This window comes from Vombatus ursinus, unplaced genomic scaffold (assembly GCF_900497805.2).
Source record: "Vombatus ursinus unplaced genomic scaffold, bare-nosed wombat genome assembly UNPS02014158.1, whole genome shotgun sequence".
Taxonomy (NCBI): domain Eukaryota; kingdom Metazoa; phylum Chordata; class Mammalia; order Diprotodontia; family Vombatidae; genus Vombatus; species Vombatus ursinus.
In genome coordinates, this window is record NW_020953936.1 from 137,475 (window position 1) to 157,388 (window position 19,914).

General features: G+C 40.4%; 1 protein-coding gene across 1 annotated transcript in view; it reads right to left on the bottom strand.

The window, feature by feature from the left end:
- Window positions 1–19,914, bottom strand: part of LOC114040847 (integrin alpha-X-like) — a 38,329-nt gene that overhangs the window by 6,105 nt on the left and 12,310 nt on the right. Inside the window, exons 7-23 of the mRNA XM_027859057.1 lie at window positions 19,599–19,744; window positions 18,961–19,114; window positions 18,331–18,481; window positions 17,749–17,822; window positions 17,448–17,577; window positions 17,137–17,279; window positions 16,795–16,935; window positions 13,215–13,424; window positions 9,577–9,707; window positions 9,307–9,464; window positions 8,980–9,134; window positions 8,568–8,699; window positions 8,389–8,462; window positions 8,020–8,161; window positions 2,517–2,639; window positions 2,345–2,424; window positions 1,848–1,931 (exon numbers count right to left, since the gene is read on the bottom strand). Of these exons, the coding sequence (XP_027714858.1) occupies window positions 1,848–1,931; window positions 2,345–2,424; window positions 2,517–2,639; window positions 8,020–8,161; window positions 8,389–8,462; window positions 8,568–8,699; window positions 8,980–9,134; window positions 9,307–9,464; window positions 9,577–9,707; window positions 13,215–13,424; window positions 16,795–16,935; window positions 17,137–17,279; window positions 17,448–17,577; window positions 17,749–17,822; window positions 18,331–18,481; window positions 18,961–19,114; window positions 19,599–19,744 (2,228 nt within the window). The remainder of the gene's footprint in view (window positions 1–1,847; window positions 1,932–2,344; window positions 2,425–2,516; window positions 2,640–8,019; window positions 8,162–8,388; window positions 8,463–8,567; window positions 8,700–8,979; window positions 9,135–9,306; window positions 9,465–9,576; window positions 9,708–13,214; window positions 13,425–16,794; window positions 16,936–17,136; window positions 17,280–17,447; window positions 17,578–17,748; window positions 17,823–18,330; window positions 18,482–18,960; window positions 19,115–19,598; window positions 19,745–19,914) is intronic.

The following is a 19,914-nucleotide window of genomic DNA, read 5'->3' on the forward strand; positions in this document are numbered from 1 at the left end:
CCCAAACCAACCGAAAAAGCCAAAAAGCATCTTACTATACTAAGGACTCTATGTCTTAGCACACAACATTCAATAGGTGCTTACTAAATGTTTCCTGAATGAATGAGCGAGTTTTCATGTACTTTGGTCTCACCTGCTCACGGTGGCTAGGGATCCAAAGACAAACATGAAACAGTCCCTGTCCCCAAGTACACAATGCAGGTGTGCAACAAATATTTGTTGACTTTATTTGATTTGTTGTTGTCATTCCTTTGCTCAACAACTTTCCATGGATCCCTATTGCCTACCATTGTTTTTTTAAACTCTTCTATCTGACTTTCAAGGTCCCTAGTAATCTGGCAGCTAGGTGGTACAGTATAGAGAGTGCTGGGCCTGGAGTCAGAAAACCTGAGTTCAAATACAGCTCCTGATCCTTAATAGCTGTGTGACCTTAGGCAAAATACTTAATCTTAGTTTCCTCATCTGTAAAATGGGGGTGATAAGAGCACCCACCTCCCATGGTTGTGGTGAGGATCAGATAATATTTATAATGCACCTAGCACTACATAAATGTTAGCTATTATTATTCGCCTGCCTCACCCCTTAACTTTTACTACTCTTAAAACTCCTCTTTCAGGGCAGCAAGATGGCACAGTAGATAGAGCTCTGGCCTTGGAGTCAGGAGGACCTGATTTCAAATCTGACCTTAGACAATTGACACTTACTAGCTCTGTGATTCTGGGTAAGTCACTTAACCCAATTGCCTCACCAACAAAAAAAAACACAAAAACACAAAAACAAAAAAAAGAACCTCCTCATTCAGAGCCCCTTAGCTCCACCCCAACTGGTCTCTTCATTGCCCTCTGAAAACACATGCTATTTTTCCTCTTCCATGTGTCCTTTGTTCAAGATCCAGATCAAGTATCACCTCCTTTGCAAAATCACTCTTTGAGGCACACAAGATATAGATCAACTTTTTCCTTCCCAGAACTTTTAGAGACTGGGAACCAAGGAATTAACACTTGATCATCCTCTCTCTTTTTCTGTTTCTTAGTTATAAGTTTTATTTCCACCATGAGTTTGTAAGTGTAATGAGAGTTGGGGCAGCGGTTGTATCTTTTCCTTCTGTTGTTAGTCTGAATAGAAATGAGTTAATCCAGCTTTGGCATCATAGAAAGAGCCCTGGATTTGGAACCACCAGAGCTGGGTTTGGGTCCTCGCTTTACCACTTATCTGTGTGATCTTGAACCAATCACTCTTTCTCTGAGGCTCAATGTCCTCATCTATTAAATGGGAATAATGATGCTCTATAATAATGATACTCTACTTCCCTCATATGGCCAGTGGGAGAATGTGGTGAGATGATGTGTTCTGTATAACTTTAGTTCTAAATAAATATCATCTTTACATGAAGGTGCTTCACATAAAAAGAAATCTGTAAATATGAGAGGCCGTGTTATTTCTGGCACTCACTTATGCTGTCATGATTAGCATGATACCCTAATTTTTTTAAAGTCATGTCTGACTCTTCATGACCCTATTTTGAGATTTGCTTGGCAAAGACATTGTAGTGGTTTGCCATTTCCTTCCCAGTTCATTTTACAGATGAAGAAACTGAGGCAAACAGGGTTAACTGACTTGACCAGGGTCACACAGATAGTAAGTGTCTCAGGCCAGATTTGAAGTCAGGAAGATGAGTCTTCTTGACTTCAGGCCCAGCAATATTATCTACTGGGCAACCTAGGGGCCTTGATATTCTAATATGAAGGACAATAACAAAATCACATTAACATAAAAGTGCAGCTCCTAGAGGTATTATGAAGGAGGCCCTTCAGGATGAGTGAGTATTAGAGAACAGAGTGTGGTACCTGTTGATCACTGTGTAGATGGCATATTTCACTGGTAGTTTCAGCTGGAATACATTTTTACTGGTCATAGGTGTGTTGTTCTCACTGGAAAAAAAAAAAAAGAGAAAGGAAATCATCTGAGAAGGGACCCCAGAGGAGAAGGCTTTCATGCTTTGGGTAGGATAAGCTAACCTCAAGTCAAGTTAAGAAGTATTTATCAAGAGCTCTATGTGCCAGGCACTGCACTGAGCTCTGGGGATACAAAGAAAGGCAAAAACAATCCTTGCCCTTGGGGAGCTGATGATCTAACAGGGGAGAAGACATAAAAACAGCTATGTGCAAACAAGATATGTATAGGATCATTTGGAGATAATCTCGGAAAGCCCTAGAATTAAGGGGTACCAGGAAAGGTTTCTTACTGTACTAAGTACTATATGTCTCAGCGCACAGCATATAGTAGATGCTTACTAACTTGTTTCCTGAATGAATGAGCAAGTTTTCATGTACTTTGGTCTTACCTGCTCACAGTGGCTTTGAAAAGTACTTGGTCTCCAAGGTTGGCTGTAGGGGACACATCAAATGTCATTATGAAAGTAACCTGACAGAAGAGAGTGAAACCAGAGGAAGTCATGGAATGAATGAAATAGGGAAGAATAACCAGTGGAAAAGCTGACACATGAAGACGCTGACCTTGGACCCCATTCGGAAGATTGGGTGGTTGATGCTACAGCTGCTGCTTCTCAAATTCTCCACCTCGGAGACTGCCGGTGTATCACAAGCCAGATGCAGGGAATGCTGCTGGTGCTTTGAGTTCTAGATGGCGGAAAGACGGTATAAAAAACCTAACCCATCAATTGAGAGTAATGCCAAGATAGAAGGAGGGTCTTCGAGGACTCTGGCTATTAAAGAAACATACAGCCTTAAAGATGGAAGGGAAATGTACAGGTTATTGAATTTAACCAATTACTCCATGAAAGGACCCCCTTCCAGAGCTGCTAGGTAGTGCAGTGGATAGAGCACAGTGCCTGGAGTCAGAAAGACCTAGCTCAAATCCAGCGTCAGACACTTACTAACTGTGTGACCCTAAGCAAATCATTTAGCCTCTGTTTGCCTCAGTTTCTTCACCTATAAAATGAGAATAATAACAGCATCTAGTTTGCAGGGTTGTTGGGAAATCAAATGAGAAATATTTTTATAAAGTGTTTAGCACAGTGCCTGGCACATAGTAGATGTTATATAAATGTTTATTCTCTCCTTCACTCCCTCCTTCCCCTAGGGCACCTCTAACTAGTAATCATTTTGCTTCCTGAATGTTCCCAAGTGAGGGAAGACTACCTGGCAAGGTTTTGTTTGTTTGTTTGTTTGTTTTTGCCAGGAAGTCCTTTCTTTTATTGTTCCAAGAGCTGCCTTTTCCTGTGTCTACTCATTGGTCATACTTCTGTGCTCTGAAGGAACATAGAAACAGTGTGACCCCTCTTTGACACCTCACCTCCACCCTCCACATACACATTTAAAGATAACTATCATGTTTCTCCATAATCTCTTTTTCAAATTGTCTTTAGTTTCTTCTGCTTTCTTATATGGCATTAAATTAAATTATTGTTTATTAAACACTGTAGGGAGTAGAAAGAAGTAAGGAAGTCTTAGATTTTGGGGTCACCCACCTATCACATGGTTTCTAAATCCCTCAGCATCCTAGTTGCCATCTTCTGGAGACAATGGTTTTTCATTGCCACTCTTAAAATGTGACATCCAGAATTGAATTCAGTATTCCAGGTATGGTATAATAGGCCCAGAGAAAAATAGTACTATTATTTTCCTCTTTCTGGACTCCACATTTGCATCAGGAGCAGCAAGGTGGCATAGTGGCTGGAGCACTGGCCCTGGAGTCAGGAGGACCTGAGTTCAAATTTGACCTCAGACACTTACTAGCTATATGACTCTGGGCAAATCACTTAACCATGTTTGCCTCAGTTTCCTCATCTGTAAAAATGAGCTGGAAAAGGAAATGGCAAACCACTCCAGTATCTCTGTCAAGGAAACCCCAAAATAGGGTCACAGAAAGTAAGACACAACTGAAACAACTCAACAACTACAACCACCAACACCACATTTGCATCAAATAGCTGAACGTAAGATTGCATAGAAAGAAACCACAGCTTAGTGTACAGAGCCCTGGAGCCTGAGTCAGGAAAACCAGGGTTCAAATCCTACCTCTGGCACTCACTAGCTAATTTCATGACCATGAGCAAGTCACTTAACTTCTTGGAGGCTCAGCTGTCTGAGGATAATAAAACCTAATACCCAGGGTTGCTAAAAAGCTCAAATGAGATTATGCAAACCTAAAGCACCATGTAAATGCTAACTATTATTATATTATTATTTTTATTATCTCTTTTAGTAGCAGTTTCATACAAAGCCTGTATAGCAAGACCAATAGAATGAATTACTGCAATGCTTTCCATAATAGGTGATCTCTGTAGTTCTATACCTCTGTTAATAATGTATATGAGGATGTGTGTTCTATTTTGTTGTTGTTCCATTGTTTTCAATTGTGTCTAACTCTTCATGACCTCATTTAGGGTTTTCCCAGCAAAGATAGTGAAGTGGTTTGCCATTTCCTTCTCCAGTTCATTTTTTACAGATGAGGAGCTGAAGCAAACAGGGTTAAATGATTTGGCCAGGGTCACATAGCTAGTAAATATTTGAGGTCAGATTTAAACTCAGGAAGATGAGTCTTCTTGACTGCAGATCCAGCATCCTATGCACTGAGCCACCTAGATACTATTTAGGATTTGTGGAATTTTGAGTAGCAACCTCATTAATATAAATGAATTGTTATTGCTTGCCAGAAAGTATGTGTGTGTATGTATCTGTGTAGCATGTGTGTATATCAACAAATTGAGACCTTTTCCTCCTTAAGGTTAGAATCCTTGTGAAGTCTCTATTCCTCCCCCTATCTCGGCAAGCAATCAAATATGGAATTTGAAGGGAAAATTCTAACTATAAAGCAGGAATTCTTAATCTGGGGTATATGGATCCCCAAAAGGAACATGGTAGTAGGGAATAGATTTTAGGGGATCCATGAACTTGCATAGGAAAAAAAATTACATCTTTTTTTCCACTAATTGAGATTTAGTATTTTTTCCAATTATTTTAAAACATTATTCTGAGGGGTCCACATAATTCACCAGACTGTCAAAAGGTCCATGACACGGAAAAGGCTAAGAAATCCCATTTTAAAGCAGTGACTGTGGAGTAAGCTCCAAGGTCATTCCTCTTGATTTTGGTCAAGTGAGTTAAAGATACAATTTTAAAAAGCTTCCTTTGGATGCTTTGACAGTCTTCCCCTTCCTTGAGAAATTTTATTATTTTGCCTTAAATCCTTAAATTGTTGGGAAAATCTCTCCGTCTCCAAAATTGATGCTACAGCTGAGCCCATTGGCCTCATCTGAAAATGTATGCTTCATTCTGTTTGGTCAGCTCTCTGCCAAGAGGTTCTGAGAATGATTCACTATCAGTCTTTTGGGGGCATGATTTGTCATTGTGTTGATCATGGTTCTTAAGTTTTTCACAATTGTTTTCCTATGGAGTGGTGTCATTTTATACCATTTCCCTATGTCAGCTCACTTCACACTGCCTCAGTTTTTATAAATCCTCCCATGTTTCTCTTACTGTGTCTCAGTGAAATAATATTTCATTACATTCATGGCTCAGAGTGAGTATAAATAGCAATTGTTTCTGTTCTGGGCAGAAACTGAGGGTCCTCCTCTCCCAGACTGATTTTTTTTTTTGTGAAAGTAAACTAGGCCATCTTTTGCCTCCATTCTTACTTAGCCTTTAACTACTAATGGGCATTGCCTCAGACAAACAAACTTGGAAAAGACCTTAGCTTAAAAAGGCCAAGGTCTCCCACTGCATCCAGGGCCATGGCCAGTTGTCCTGACCAATGTCTTGCCACTGGACTCAGATGACTCTGGAGGAGCGAGTGAGGCTGATGACTCTGCACAGCCCTGCCTCACTTAAATCCAATTCATTTGCAAGTCAAGACATCTCCCTCCTGAAGTCATTGGTCCTCTTCTAGAAAGAACAACAAGTAAGCGCCCTTTTGTAGTGCCCTAGTTTTTATAAATGACAGATTAAAAATTCTAAGAGAGATAGGAAGGCTGACTTCTCTACTTCCGCATTCACCATTCAATTCAACCAATCACTGTCTTAGAATCCCTTAAAAACTAAAATTAAAAAAAAAAATCTAAATATCTCTACTGAGTATCAGAAATGAGGCTTTTAGGGGCAGCTAGTGCTGCTGTAGCGCAGTGGATAGAGCACCAGCCCTGAAGTCAGGAGTACGAGTTCAAATTTGACTTGATGCTTCCTAACTGTGTGACCCTGGGCAAGTCACTTAACCCCAATTGCCTAAAATAATAATAAAAAAGAAACGAGGTTCTTTTTGTAAAAAAAAATCTTGGTGGAGGTAGGGGTGGAGGAGGACATTGAGTCACAACTCCCTCTCCGTCCAGCTATCTTTGGAGCTGCCACTACCCCCTCTTTTTCCTCCCCTCTAATCCCCAGCTGATTTGAGACAGCCTCTGAGCTGTCCATAGAGTCATCTCTGGTGTTGCAACCTTCCTGGAACCCCTAGTGATTACTATCTACCCTTTCTCAAGAAGGGAAAAAAAAAATTCTTGAGTCATGTTCTTTTGACTCAGAAGCAAATGTAGATTAAGGTTTAGCACGTCATACTGTAAGATGTTAGATTGACAAACGTATGCCCATCACTTGGGAAATGGCTAAATAAGGCTGTAGTATATGATTGTAATGGAATATTATTATGCTGTAAGAGAGAAGACAAGCAAGATGATTTCAGAAAAATCTGACAAGACTTACATGAACTGATGCAAAGTGAAGTGAACAGAACCAGGAGAATGTTGTACACAGTAACAGCAATATTGTTCGATGAAGAACTGTGAATGATTTAGCTATTCTCAGAAACAGAACGATCCAAGATAATCCCAAAGGACTAATGATGAAATATACTACCTGTCTTCAGAGAAAGAACTGAAATTGATTGAATACAGACTGAAGCATGCTATTTTTCACTTTCTTTCATTTTTTTCTTTTATTTGAGTCTTTTTGTACAAAATGACTAATATGGAAATGTTTTACATAATTACAAAAAAAAGTAGTCAAAATTTCCAATGGGAAAAAAAAGAAGTTAGATTGACATTTCTTCATATTCTTTTACTTCCCTTATTGGCCAAGCTGAGACAAGCCTCGTCAGTCTCAGACATTTAGTAAAGACCCAATTCAAAACATAGGCCTTAGAAGCATCTCAACTTGTCTTTACTGGTCCTGAAACCTGCATTGACTACAAAGAATTCCCCTTGAGACCCCTCTTAGATTTGTTAATTTTATGGACATGTTTTGTTTCCTTCTCCCATGGGGGTGGTAGTTTATCACATATCATTCATTTAGGGGGCAATTGTCACTCGTAGGAAGTAATGTGAAGAGGGAGATCTGATCCATTCTCCTCTTCAATTATTTTCTACAGACCCCAAGAGTAGTGTGTGAGAAACAGCATGGCATAGTGCAATAGGACACTAGACTTGGAGTTAGGAAGACCCAGGTTCAAATCCTACCTTAGATGCTTACTAGTTGTGTGATCTTGGGCAAGTCTCTTAACCCCTTTGTGCCTCAGTTTTGTATTGGTAAAATAAGGGAATTGGATTTGATGGCTTCAAAGGTCCCTTCTGATTCTAAATGTATGATTCTAGGAACCTCGACATTTCTTTTTGAGAGGAGGAAAGGGGGAAAATAACACATTAAAGTGATATTTGATCACCAAAAAAGCACTGACCTGCAATCAGATATTTTCTCCATGAACCTGTCAAGGTAGGTCTTCCCCATTCTGTATTTGTGCAGCTGAACCTTTGACTTTACATTTGTCCTTGTTTATTTCTACTCTGAATATGATCCTTCATTTTACTCTATGTGTCTTATATATAACTATTATTTATACACTGTCTTTGCCATTAGAAAGTAGCTTCTATGAAGGCAGGGACTATTTTTGCCTTTCTTGGTATCCTCAGTGTTTAACTTGGTGCCTGGAGTATAGTAAGTACCCAATAAATGTTGTTTGGTTGCTTTTCATTTTTTTACACCTCATTCATTCCATACCAAGGAGCTGGTTTACCTGGGCCACTGACACTCGACGATAGGACAGGCCTAGGGGATATGTGAAGGTGACCATGGTCCTGTAAGAGTCCTCACCCTCGTTTCTCACTGTCACTTCAATCTCCAGCTCAAGAAAGTACCCCACCACCAATGTCTGCAGCCTGAAGGGGGGAAGGGAATCAAGATGGAAAATTTCAATTTGAACTGTGAATGGGTTTGGCCATAGAAGAGTGGGAAGTTGTTGGGACGTATGGTTATATAGGTTCTGGGCAAAAAGCCAGGTTGTCAGAAAAAACTAAGGCCAAAGTATAGAGGTAGAAGACAAGTGGCCTGGATTCTGTGAGGGAAGCTTAGGGACTGGAGAGAGGATAAAAGCAAAGGATCTCACCTGGAGAAACTGAAGGTGACACTGAGATCATCTTTACAGATGTGATCATCACCACAATTCTTTTCAAAAGGGAGCTGTGAAAGAGAAGAAATACGATTTCATTCTGGAGCTCCTTTCTTTCTACTTCCTGAAATCCCATCACCCTCTCATCATCAAAGTTTCCAGAGACTGGGACCCACAGCTGCTGTGAAGTGGTTCTGAGAGCCCATAGCTAGAACAGGTCGGAGTTTCCCGGAAGAAGGGATGGGCTGTCCCACCAGAGTGAAGTTGAGGCGCAGAATAATGGGAGTCACTGAGTCCTCCACGCATTCCTGTGGGAATCAATCAATGAATGAATCGATAGAAAAGCTTTTACTAGGCACCTACTATGTGCAAGGCATTGTGCTAAGTAGTGGGAATGCAAAGATAAAGAGAGTCAGATATTTGACCGTGGGTTCTCCAGCCCTCCAATCTACCTACACTATCTTCTCAGAATACAAATTTACCATCAGCTCATTCTCTTCCTGCTCAAACCCTCTACTGGCTCTTCATGATTGCCTTTACAAGCATTATCCCCTTCTCATATACCCATACAATCATCCCCAAGCTCACTGGTAACAGCAGATTCACAGTCTCACAGCGATTCCCCAATCCCAGGATTTCAAGTCGCTTTAGTATCCGGCTTTTTGTCTCCTCAAAGACAGCACGAGGACTCAGGCGTCCAGGATCCAGGGCCAGGTCATAACTCACAGAACTTTGGACATTATCTGGAGATGAAACAAGGGAAGAAAAAGGACACAGAGAACCTGGAACTTCTCTATCTGTTTTCAAGATCGGATGGAGATTCTTGGGTTAGATGTGTACCCTCAGGAACAGGATGATGGACTATACAGGACAGACAAGATGGGGGATGTCTGGGTCTGATGGTAAGGAACTCACTTAGCCTGTCTGGAATACTTTTGGAGATAGTAAGGCAGATAGTGGCACTCCCTGCTTTCCTGTTGGTGGCTTCCTGTGCCTGGCACTCAAACACAGACCTTGCCAATTCCACTGGCCTGAATTGGATGGACGCTTTAACTTTCAGCACTGGCTGTGTCCTGTAGAGCATAAAAGAGGGTCTAAGAATAACATATTTATACTCTTAGAGCAGGGTGGGTTGTAAAGGGGCAGTATGTGGATTTAAGGACAAAATAGGAAGAAAGGCCTCACCTGAACAGTAGTACCTGTCCTTGGGCTCCCACTGCTACATCCATGAGGCCATCCTGGGTGATGTCTTGTCCTCCACTCAGTGACTGCCCAAAATATTGGAGTGTGGGGGAAAGGAGGGAGCCACTGATTCTCTGGGAGAAATTGAAAGTAGAATCAGCGATCATAGGGCTAACTAGTGAAGAACAGAGTACAACTGGGACTTAGAGATGTTGGGAGGCAGGTCACAAAAGAGGGGAAGGGAAAGGCTAATCAAGGGTGGTTGTAGGAAATCCTCAATCCAATGAAGGAAGGGGGCTACCATAAAGAAAACTGGATATGTTAGGAATCACTGCTGGGGATAAGAAAAAACCAATCAGTAAGAGGCAAGATACAAAGAGGGAGGGACATTCCATGTGTTCATTTATCAAGCATTTATTAAATGACTTCTGTATACATACATACATATATATGTATGTATGTATGTATATCCCTGCCCTCAGTACTTTTGATTTAATAGTAGAGGAAGAAAAGGCATGACTGTAAAGAAATTGTTGTTCAATTGTTTCAGTCATGTCTGACTCTGTGACCCCATTTGGGGTCTTCTGGCAAAGATACTGGAGTAGTTTGCCATTTCTTTCTCTAGCTCATTTTTTACAGATGAGGAAACTGAAGCAAAGAGAGTTAAGTGACTTGCCCAGGGTCACACAGCTAGTAAGTGTCTGAGGCCAGATTTAAACTCAAGTCTTCCTGATACTGTACCACCTAGCTGCCCGGAAAAATTATGAGATTATGAGCCTTTTCACCATTCTGGTCACTGAATTTTTCCTAAAAAATTCACAGGGAAGTCTGTCCATTAGCTTTTCACATGAACAAATGAGACCTCCCCCAACTCTCATCAATAAATAATAACATATTATAAAGAGCCTGATCATGATGGGGAAGATCCATGTAGGTTAGAATGAGATAGGACAAACTATGAATGGAGGAAGCTCAACTTTGAGCTGAGCCTTGTTGAGTAGAGTGCATGATTGGTACCGACAGAGAGCACAAAACAAGGTCATTGTAGATTGGGAGGCAAGAGATGTATAATGAGCAAAGGCACCAGAGTAGAGGAGAACTTTGTGTTAAAGAATTGGAATGAAAGGATTAATCTGACCTGAGAATAGAATGTATTGGAGGTTGCTGGGTGTTGTAATCGATAGGTCTGGACTTGGAATCTGGAAGACTCAAGTTTGAATCCTTGCCTCAGACACTTACTAGCTGTGTGACCCTGGACAAGTCACTTAACTTCTCTCAGCCTCAGTTTCCTTATCTGAAAAATGGAGAGTAATAATAGCACTGACTTCACAGGGTTGTTGTAAGGATCAAATGAGATAACATCCTCAAATTGTTTTGCAAACCTTAAAGAACTGTATATAAATACTATGATGAGGATGGTGATGGTTTTGGGGAAAAGGGACTTCCTGAGAGGCAATGAGCATTAGCTCATACTCTCTTCTGCCAACCACCATCTTATATGTTTAAATTTATCATGTATTTTTAATATTCATTTAAAATTTTGTTGAGTTTTGAATTCTCTCTCCCATGCACCCTCCACCACCCATTTAGAGGGCAAGAAAGGTGATATCAATTATACCTGCACAATCATGCAAAACTTATTTCCATATTAGCCATATTTTGAAAAGCAAGTGCAAAAGAGTGCAATTTTTATTGAATTATGATCTGAAAAGGATGCATTTAATATTTCTGATTTTCAGCATTTGGTTGTGGGGGTTTTATGCCCTAATACAAGGTCAATTTTTGTGAAGGTGTCATGTACAGCTGAGAAAAAGGTATATTACTTTGTATTTCCATTTAGTTTTCTCTAGACATCTATCATATCTAACTTTTCTAAAATTCTATTCATCTCCTTAACTTCTTTCTTATTTATTTTATGACTAGACTTATCTAATTCTGAGAGGGGAAAGTTGAGGTCCCTTACTAGTATAGTTTTACTGTCTATTTTCTTCTATAACTCATTTAACTTTTTCTTTAAGGATTTGGATGCTATGCCATTTAGTGCATGTATATTTAGTATAGATATTACTTCATTGTCTATGATACCTTTTAGCAAAATATAGTTCAAACTGTAGTTTCTCTGCTTGTCTCATTTAATTAGGTCTATTTTTGCTTTTGCTTTGAGGCCACAATTGCTACCGCTGAGTCGTTTTTTTTTTTTTAACCTTAGCTGAAGCCTAATAGATTCTGCTCCAGCCTCTTACTTTTACTCTGCATTATCTCTCTGTTTTAAGGGTATTTCTTGTAAACAATATATTGTTGGATTCTGGTTTCCAATCCATTTGGTTCTCCACATTCGTTTTATGGGTGAGCTCATCCTATTCATATTTACAGTTATGGTTACTAACTGTATTTTCCTGCATCCTATTTTTTCCCTGTTTATCTTTCTCTCTGTCTGTCTGTCTGTCTCCCTGTCCCTCCTCAAAAGTCTGTTTTGTTTCTTAGTCCATCCTCTCTTCTATTGGCCCTACCCCCCCCCCCCCCCACAACATGCCCTTTCTCTTATCCTGTCCTCCCACTTCTTCCCTGCTGGGAAAGATAGAGATCTCTATATCCAAATGAGTTTGTAAGTTATTTCCTCTTTTAGCTAATTCCAGTGAGAATAAGGTTCAAGTCCTGCCCGCCAATTTCCTTCTCAACTGTAAAAGCTCTTCCTTGTACTTCTCTTTTATGTGAGATAATTTTTCCATTTTTCCTCACCCTTCCTGTTTTCTCAGCCCTTAGTTGTTGTTGTTGTTGTTGTTTCTTTAGATCATCCCATCAAAGTTAGTTCACACCCATGCCCTTTCTCGTGTGTACTCCTAATTGCCCTAATAAAAGTTCTGAGGAATTATAAGTATCAGCTTCTCACATAGTAATGTAACTAGTTCAACCTAATTGAGTCCCTTATGATTTTCCTTTCATGTTTACCTTTTTATGCTTCTCTTGAGTCTTCTGTTTAAATGTCATTTTTTTTATTCAATTCTGATCTTTTCATCAGGAATGCTTGAAAGTCCTCTATTTCATTGAATATCCTTTTTCCCCCTGAAGGATTATACCAGTTTTGCTGGATAGATTATTCTTGATTGTAATTCTATTTCCTTTGCCTTCTGGAATATCATATTCCAAACTCTCCACTCCTTTAATGTGGAAGCTGCTAAGTCTTGTGTGATCTTGACTGTGGCTTCACAATATTTGAATTGTTTCTTTCTGGATGCTTGCAATATTTTCTCCTTGACATAGGAACTCTTGAATTTGGCTATAATATTCCTGGAAGTTTTCATTTTGAGATCTCTTTTAGGAGGTGATCAGTGGATTCCTTCAATTTCTATTTTACCCCCTGGCTGCAGGATATCAGGGCATTTTTCCTTGATAATTTCTTGAAAATTATTGTCTAGGCTCTTTTTTTTTTTAATTGTGGCTTTCAGGTAGTCCAATAATTTTTCCTAAAGCTTCAAGGCGATATTGTGAAAGTATTTTGAAGTGTAAAATAGCCATGAAACACAAGATAGAGGTTATTACTCTTGAGTACACTGAAGGATGAATTAGACTCAGGAGACATTAGAAGCAAAGTGAATCAGCTTGGAGGCTTTGTGTTAATCCAGACTGTGACAGAACCTTACCTGAGTATAGGAAGGATTAATGCTCGATTCAACTGCTCCATGAAACAAATAGATGGCTCCATGATTTTCTTCCTCCCCTGGTGCCCCCACGGCCACGTCTGTTAGCTTATCCCCATTTATGTCCCCTAGCACAGCCAAGGCTGCTCCAAAACGTCCAAAGGGGTGTCCTTGCTGTCTCTTAAGGATGCTGTTACACTGCCACTTGGCATTCTGAAAAATGAAGGTTGTGATAGGTTTGAAAATCCAAGCAACTCTTCCAGTTTTGTACCTCATTTTCTGCAAAATCATAGAATCCCAGAACCAGAAGGAATGCCAGAGGCTGCTTAATCTAACCTGGATCTAAGAATCCCTCCTTCAATATATCCAACAAGTGTTCATACAGCTTTTGCTCAGAGGTCAATAGTAAGTGGGTACCCACTACCTCCAGAGACAGCCTATTCCACATAGACAGTTCTAATTGTTAAATAACCTACTGGAATCTTCTACCCATTTTTCCTAATTTTGCCTTCTGGCATTAAGCAGAACAAAGCCCAGCCCCCTTTCCACATGATGGACCTTAAATACTTGGAAATAGCTATCACGTTGTCCCTCCCTCCCCTTCCTTCTCTTCTCTACTCTCAACATTCATTTAACTCCTACGGTGTGATTATGAGCCTTTTCAACATTCTGGTCACTGGATTTCTCCAGTTTATCAGTGTTCTTTCTAAAATACTGAACAAAATATTCTAGACATGGCCTGGCTGGAGCATAATATAATGGGAATATAATTTCCTTTATTTTGGACACTATCCTTTTCTTAATACATTCTAAGGTCATGTTAGTTTTGTTTACTTTGGGTTTTTTTTTTTTTTTGGTGTCTTATTATACTCATATCAAGTTTGCAATCCACTAAAACTCTTAGACATTCTCTATTTTGTACTTTTGAAATTGATGTGTGTGCATGTATGTATACCACTATATTTATGCCTATTAATTTCCATTGTGTTAGTTTTGTCCTAGTGTTTTAGCCTATGGAGGTCTTTTGGGATCTCAGTTCTGCCATCCAACATGAGTCAGTTCATCATTCAGCACGATGTTCCAACCTGTCCAGAAATTTTTGTATATTAACCTTGTCCTCCAGGATTATTAGCCATCCCTCCCATCTTTGTGTCATCTGTCACTCTGATAAGCATGATATCTATGACATTCTATGCTAAATACAGTTAGGTTAGCAGCTATCTCTCCCAGATATGGATCATCTGTTATTTTCATGAACATGACCTCTATGCCTTTATACAGCTAGAGAGCAGCGCCCGAAATCAGGAGAACTTGAATTTAAATCCAGCCTCAGACACTTATTAGCTGTGTAATCTTGGGCAAGTCACTTAACCTCTGACTACCTCAGTTTCTTTATCTATAAAATGGGGATAGGGGCAGCTAAGTGGCACAATGGATAGAGCTCTGGCCTTGAAGTCAGGAGGACCTGAGTTCAAATCTGGCCTCAGACACTTAACACTTACTAGCTGTGTGAACCTGGGTAAGTCACTTAATCCCAATTGCCTCTCCAAAAAGCAAAAAAAAAAAATGTGGATAACAATAGTACCTGCCTCCTAGAGTTGTTTCTGGCACATAGTAGGCACTATATAAATGCTAGCTATAATTATTAAGTTGTATATAAAAATGATAAGCAGTATAGAGCTTCAGACATATCCCTCAGGTACTTAGAGAGCTCATTTGAGGTTCATTGTCTCATTAATGATTACTCTGGTTCTAGCAATTCAACCAGTTTCTGATTTAGTGAACTGAACTGTCCCGCTGTCATCTAGCCCACATCTTCCCATTATTTTTGACGAGAATGGCATGAGACACTTTGTTGGATGCTTTGATGAGGTCAAAGTAAATAGCATTCCCTTGATTCAACAGTCTGGTAGCACTGTTCATAGACGGAAATGGGATTAATCTGTGATGAAACCATGTGAGCTCTCTGTGGTCATCACTTCCTTTTCTAGAAAGTTCCTATTCATCCCTTTATTAATTCATTCTAGAATTTTGGCAGGAATTGAAGTCAGATTCACTGGTCTATACTTTGCAGACTTCCCTTTCCCCTTTCAAAAACAGCGCTATTTGTCCTCTTCCAGTCTGTGGAGCCTCTCTTATTTTCTTTTTTCTTTCTTTCTTTTTTTTTTTTTGATGAGGTGATCTGGGTTAAGTGACTTGTCCAGGGTCACATAGCTAGTAAGTGTTAGTTAAGTGTCTGAGGCTGGATTTGAACTCAGGTCCTCTTGACTCCAAGGCCAGAGCTCTATTCATCGTCTCTCTTATTTTCCATCATCTTTCAAAGAACATTAATAGTAGGATCACTCAGTAGGAGGGGAAGGAAAGAAGAAAGCTAACATATATACATTAACAAAACAGAAAAGAAAGGATTTAGGAATTGAATATGCATTTTAAAAATTAGAAAGCCAACAAATAAACAAGCCTAAAATAAGCATGAAAGGAGATATTAAAAATTAGAGGAGAAATAGATTAGTTAGAAACAAAAACCATTGAAATGATAAATAAAACCAAAATTTGTTTCTTTGACATTGATAAACTTTTTAGCTAATCTGATTAAGAAGAAAGCAGAAAATCACATCAATAAAATAAAAAATTAGCAAAGTGAAATCACAACAAAAGTAGGAGAAATTATAAAAGAACAATCAGAGCCTATCATGCATAGTTATGTGCTACCAAAACTGATAACAAAAACTGAGCACACCAAAGAAATAAAGGAATACCTTCAAAAATATGAAATACTTAAATTAGCAGAAGACTAGATAAAGATCTTAAATAACTCACTCTCAGAAAAGAAACTAGATCTAGCTATAAGGGAACTACCAAAGAAATCTTAGCTAACTTTGCTTTATCTCACCTAATACTTACACTGGAATGTAACCTGCCTGAGCCTGTTGGCTCAAACTGCTTTAGATCAGCTAAGTGCTCTTTTGTTACCTCCTTACTCGCCTTGGGTTTTTAACTCTCTATTGGCCATCTTTGTTGTACCCTCTCCAGGCCAAAGATTGTTTTCCTTGGCCAAGGAAGCTGAAGTCAAATATGAGTCAAGTGGTTTTCCCCTTCTCTCCACAGTCTAATATTACCATCCCATCTATCACAAACGATGCCCCTTTCTTTAGTCCTCCCCTTTTCTCCAATGCATGTGCATGTATTTGTGTATGTGTTCATGTATGCATGTGTATAGATGTATATATGTATGTGTATATGTATATGTGTGTATGTATGTATATATATGTGTGTATGTATATATATGACAACACAAGTGAGGGAGAATTATATATACATGCACATAGAGATAGATACATATACACACACACCACATTTTATATATATATATGTAGAGAGACGGACAGAACATTACATCCTAGCTGCTCTGGGCTCATTCTCAGATTTAGCTCTCCTAACACTAATCTTGGAGGCCCCTGCCTTATTTTAAAATCTAAGTTGGCTGATGAGTTTTCTCTGTGAATTCACTTTGGTCTCTTTAGAGACTTCTTCAGAATACGCTCCTAACTATCCTCCCACCCCCACCTCCAAACCTCCTTACCTGCCAAGGTAATGAGCAGACAGACACCTGGCCTCCTTGATTCTGCTCATAGTAATGGGGAGCTCCAATGAGGATCAGGTCAGTGTTGCTATCTCTGTTGAGATCCACAGGGCAGAGTGTCGCCCCAAAATAGGAGCCAATCTGAGAAGACAGAGGCTGAAATCACATTTCCCTCTGGCCATAGAGGAAAGAAGCAATTATAATCCCTGTGTCTCCCAGGTACAAGAGTCTTTTTTAGAATCCCACTCAATACCTAGAGTGCTCTCTCTCATACACTACACCGTTTCTCTTTTCATAGAACTGCCCTCTCTTTTTTATAATCCCAGGTTCTTAGTTTTTCACCTGTGTCCCTTTGACCTCAGCCTTCTGCACCCAGGTTCTATAAGTATTCACAAAGATCACGACTTTCCCAACGTGCTGGTATCGAGGGGCTCCCAGGACAAGGCTTTGAGCCCCATTCCAAGTGAATGCCTCAGTAGAATAACCTGAAAAGACAAAGCCCCAATGGATCTCAGTCTTTTCCTTATGTCTCTTACCTTCTGCCTTCTCGACGTTCCTCCCCAAACCAATCTCTTCCCAGAAACAAGAGCCTTCCCACCCCCCACTCCCATACCGTTTGCTCCCTTCTCCTTCCCCATCCCCTCCTCACATACCCAGGTAAGCGTCATTCATGTTCTTATCTATATTGGATGTCTTGATAAAGATGGCACTTCCAGTTAGGGAGTACAAGAAGGCACCACCTGACCAGTCAAACGTCCCCACAGCTCCAAGGACTGGCCCTTCCTGGGAGAAAACTTTTCAGAGCTGAGGAAATTTGGAGAATGGGGCATCCCAAACAGAAGTGCCTGTCACTGATTTAACAGCTTTCTTCTGGGCTTTGATCTTCCTTTCTGCTTTTCCCTTCTCCCTCCCCTCTCCCCTTTGTCACCCTGCCCTAGTGAGGGATCCACTCACAGATGTAAATGCAGCACTGAAACCCTCCTGAGACATTTCTTGTTGGAAGGAGATAGTGTCCATAGACTTGGTACCTGTGAAGAGTAAAGATACTTCAGTTTTTGGTTGAAAGAAGGAGTTTGGATAGTCAATAGAGAAGGGCATGAACTTTTGGAGTGTTCAGAGTATAATAGCCAGGACACGGAATGCAGTATCTTTATATATTTTGCAGGGAAGGAACGAAACAAGCATTTTTTAAGCACCTACTCTATTCTAGGAACTGTATTGGGCTCTCTACAAATATCTCATTTGATCCTTACAACAATCCTGGGAAACAGGAGCTATTATGATCTCCATTTAACAGAGGAGGAAATCGAGACAAACAGAGGTTAAGTGACTTGCCCAGGCTCACACAACTAGTAAATGTCTGAGGATGGATTTGAATTCAGGTCTTTCTGACTCCAGAACTATCACTCTATTTGCTGTGTCACATAGTTGCCTAGGGAGGAAAGTTGGACTGGAGACAAGTTTCCTATAGCATGGGAGATAGGTTTGGGGAGTAAAAAAACATTTTAAGGGCTCAGGACTGGGGCTCTGACTTACCCTCAATGGCAAAGATCTTCTCTTTCAGCTGGTTTTGAATACTACTGAGTGCTTCAAAGTTGTCAACCCAGAATACATGATCCTTGGAAGGTTTTGATGCTATTTCATCTAGTTCTTGTTTGGACTTCCAATCATCAAAGGCTTTTCCCACCTTCAGCCAGGAAAAAGAGGGTTAGAGCTACATGGAAAATGTCCTTACCCCAGGAAGTTCTGAGGAGAAAAACTCTCATTGTCTTCCACGTTAGGACAAGGTTTACATCTTGAGAGCAGGAGGGTTGGTGAGAGATGAAAGGGAAGTTGTGCTTGATGGAGGACATTACCACTGGAGCACATGCAGAGAGGAAGAAGCTGCCCCCTTTTTGGGAAAAAAAAAAGGCGTGAAAGACAAGCTATGCATGACTGGATAGAAAAGAAATTGGGGCGGGGGCAGCTAGGTGGGGCCGTGGATAGGGCACCAGCCCTGGAGTCAGGAGGACCTGAGTTCAAATCTGACCTCACACACGTAACACTAGGTGTGTGACCCTGGGCAAGTCACTTAATCCCATTGCCTAGCCAAAAAAAAAAAGTAAAAAAAGAAAGAAAGAAAGAAAGAAAAGAAAAGAAATTGTAGAGATTGAGGCCCCTCTGTACCCCAATTGCATATCGGATTATTCCTGCTTCATCTGCCATGGGGATGACATCTTTGTATTCCAGCAAGTCTCCATATTTCTCTCCATCTGTGATGACAATGAGGATCTTAGTTGTATCTTCTCGTGCTCCGCTTGATTTCTGAAAGAGTTCCTTTCTGCCCAGGGAAGAAAGAGGGCCAAGGTCTCATGGAGTTCATTCCCATTGAGACTGACCCTAGGAAACAAAACTCATTAAGTCCACAAATATAGCTGGCCCCAGGGAAAGAATGAGCAGGAAGTAGCTGCTCCAGGGAGGGAAGAGACGGAGTTCACTTATAGTTCAGCTCCGAAACATAACCAAGACTGGGAGGAAAGAACCAATACTAGGCATTGTATATCTGAGGCTGAATCATTCAGCTCTTCTAAACAAAACAAAGGAGGTCTGGTCCTGAATAAGGATTCAGTGCTATGCTATGGTTCAGGAAAAGAGCCAGAAATACTCTTAGGAAAGTGGTCTTTTTAGTTTCTCCTCCCCCTCTTTCCCAGCGCTGCTTCTTCCTGTCAAGACGTGGGCGTCTCTCACTCCAATGTGTCCCCTGGACCCTCTCAGCAGAGAGTGAGGCACCCATGCCAGAACAGTGTCAGAAGAAGGGGACTTACACCACTTTTCCGATGGCTGTGGCGGTTTTTGTCACTCCAGTCAGTTGAGAAATACTATCCACCAGCTTTCTAGGATTATGACTCTTCATGAATGTATCAAAGGTAAAATGTTTCCAGAAACTGCTTGCAAACTGCATCAGGGAAAACTGTGGGGAAAAAGCCCCTGAGATCACTCTGTTTGAAATTCCCATAAGGAAGCAGGATGGTGAGGCTGGGAGTATGTGTGTGTGTGGGTATTTTGAGTCAACAATGATTGTCCTCTGTTCACTACTCCCACAAGAAAGTTGGATGGTGAAGGAAATACAGCTGGATCAGT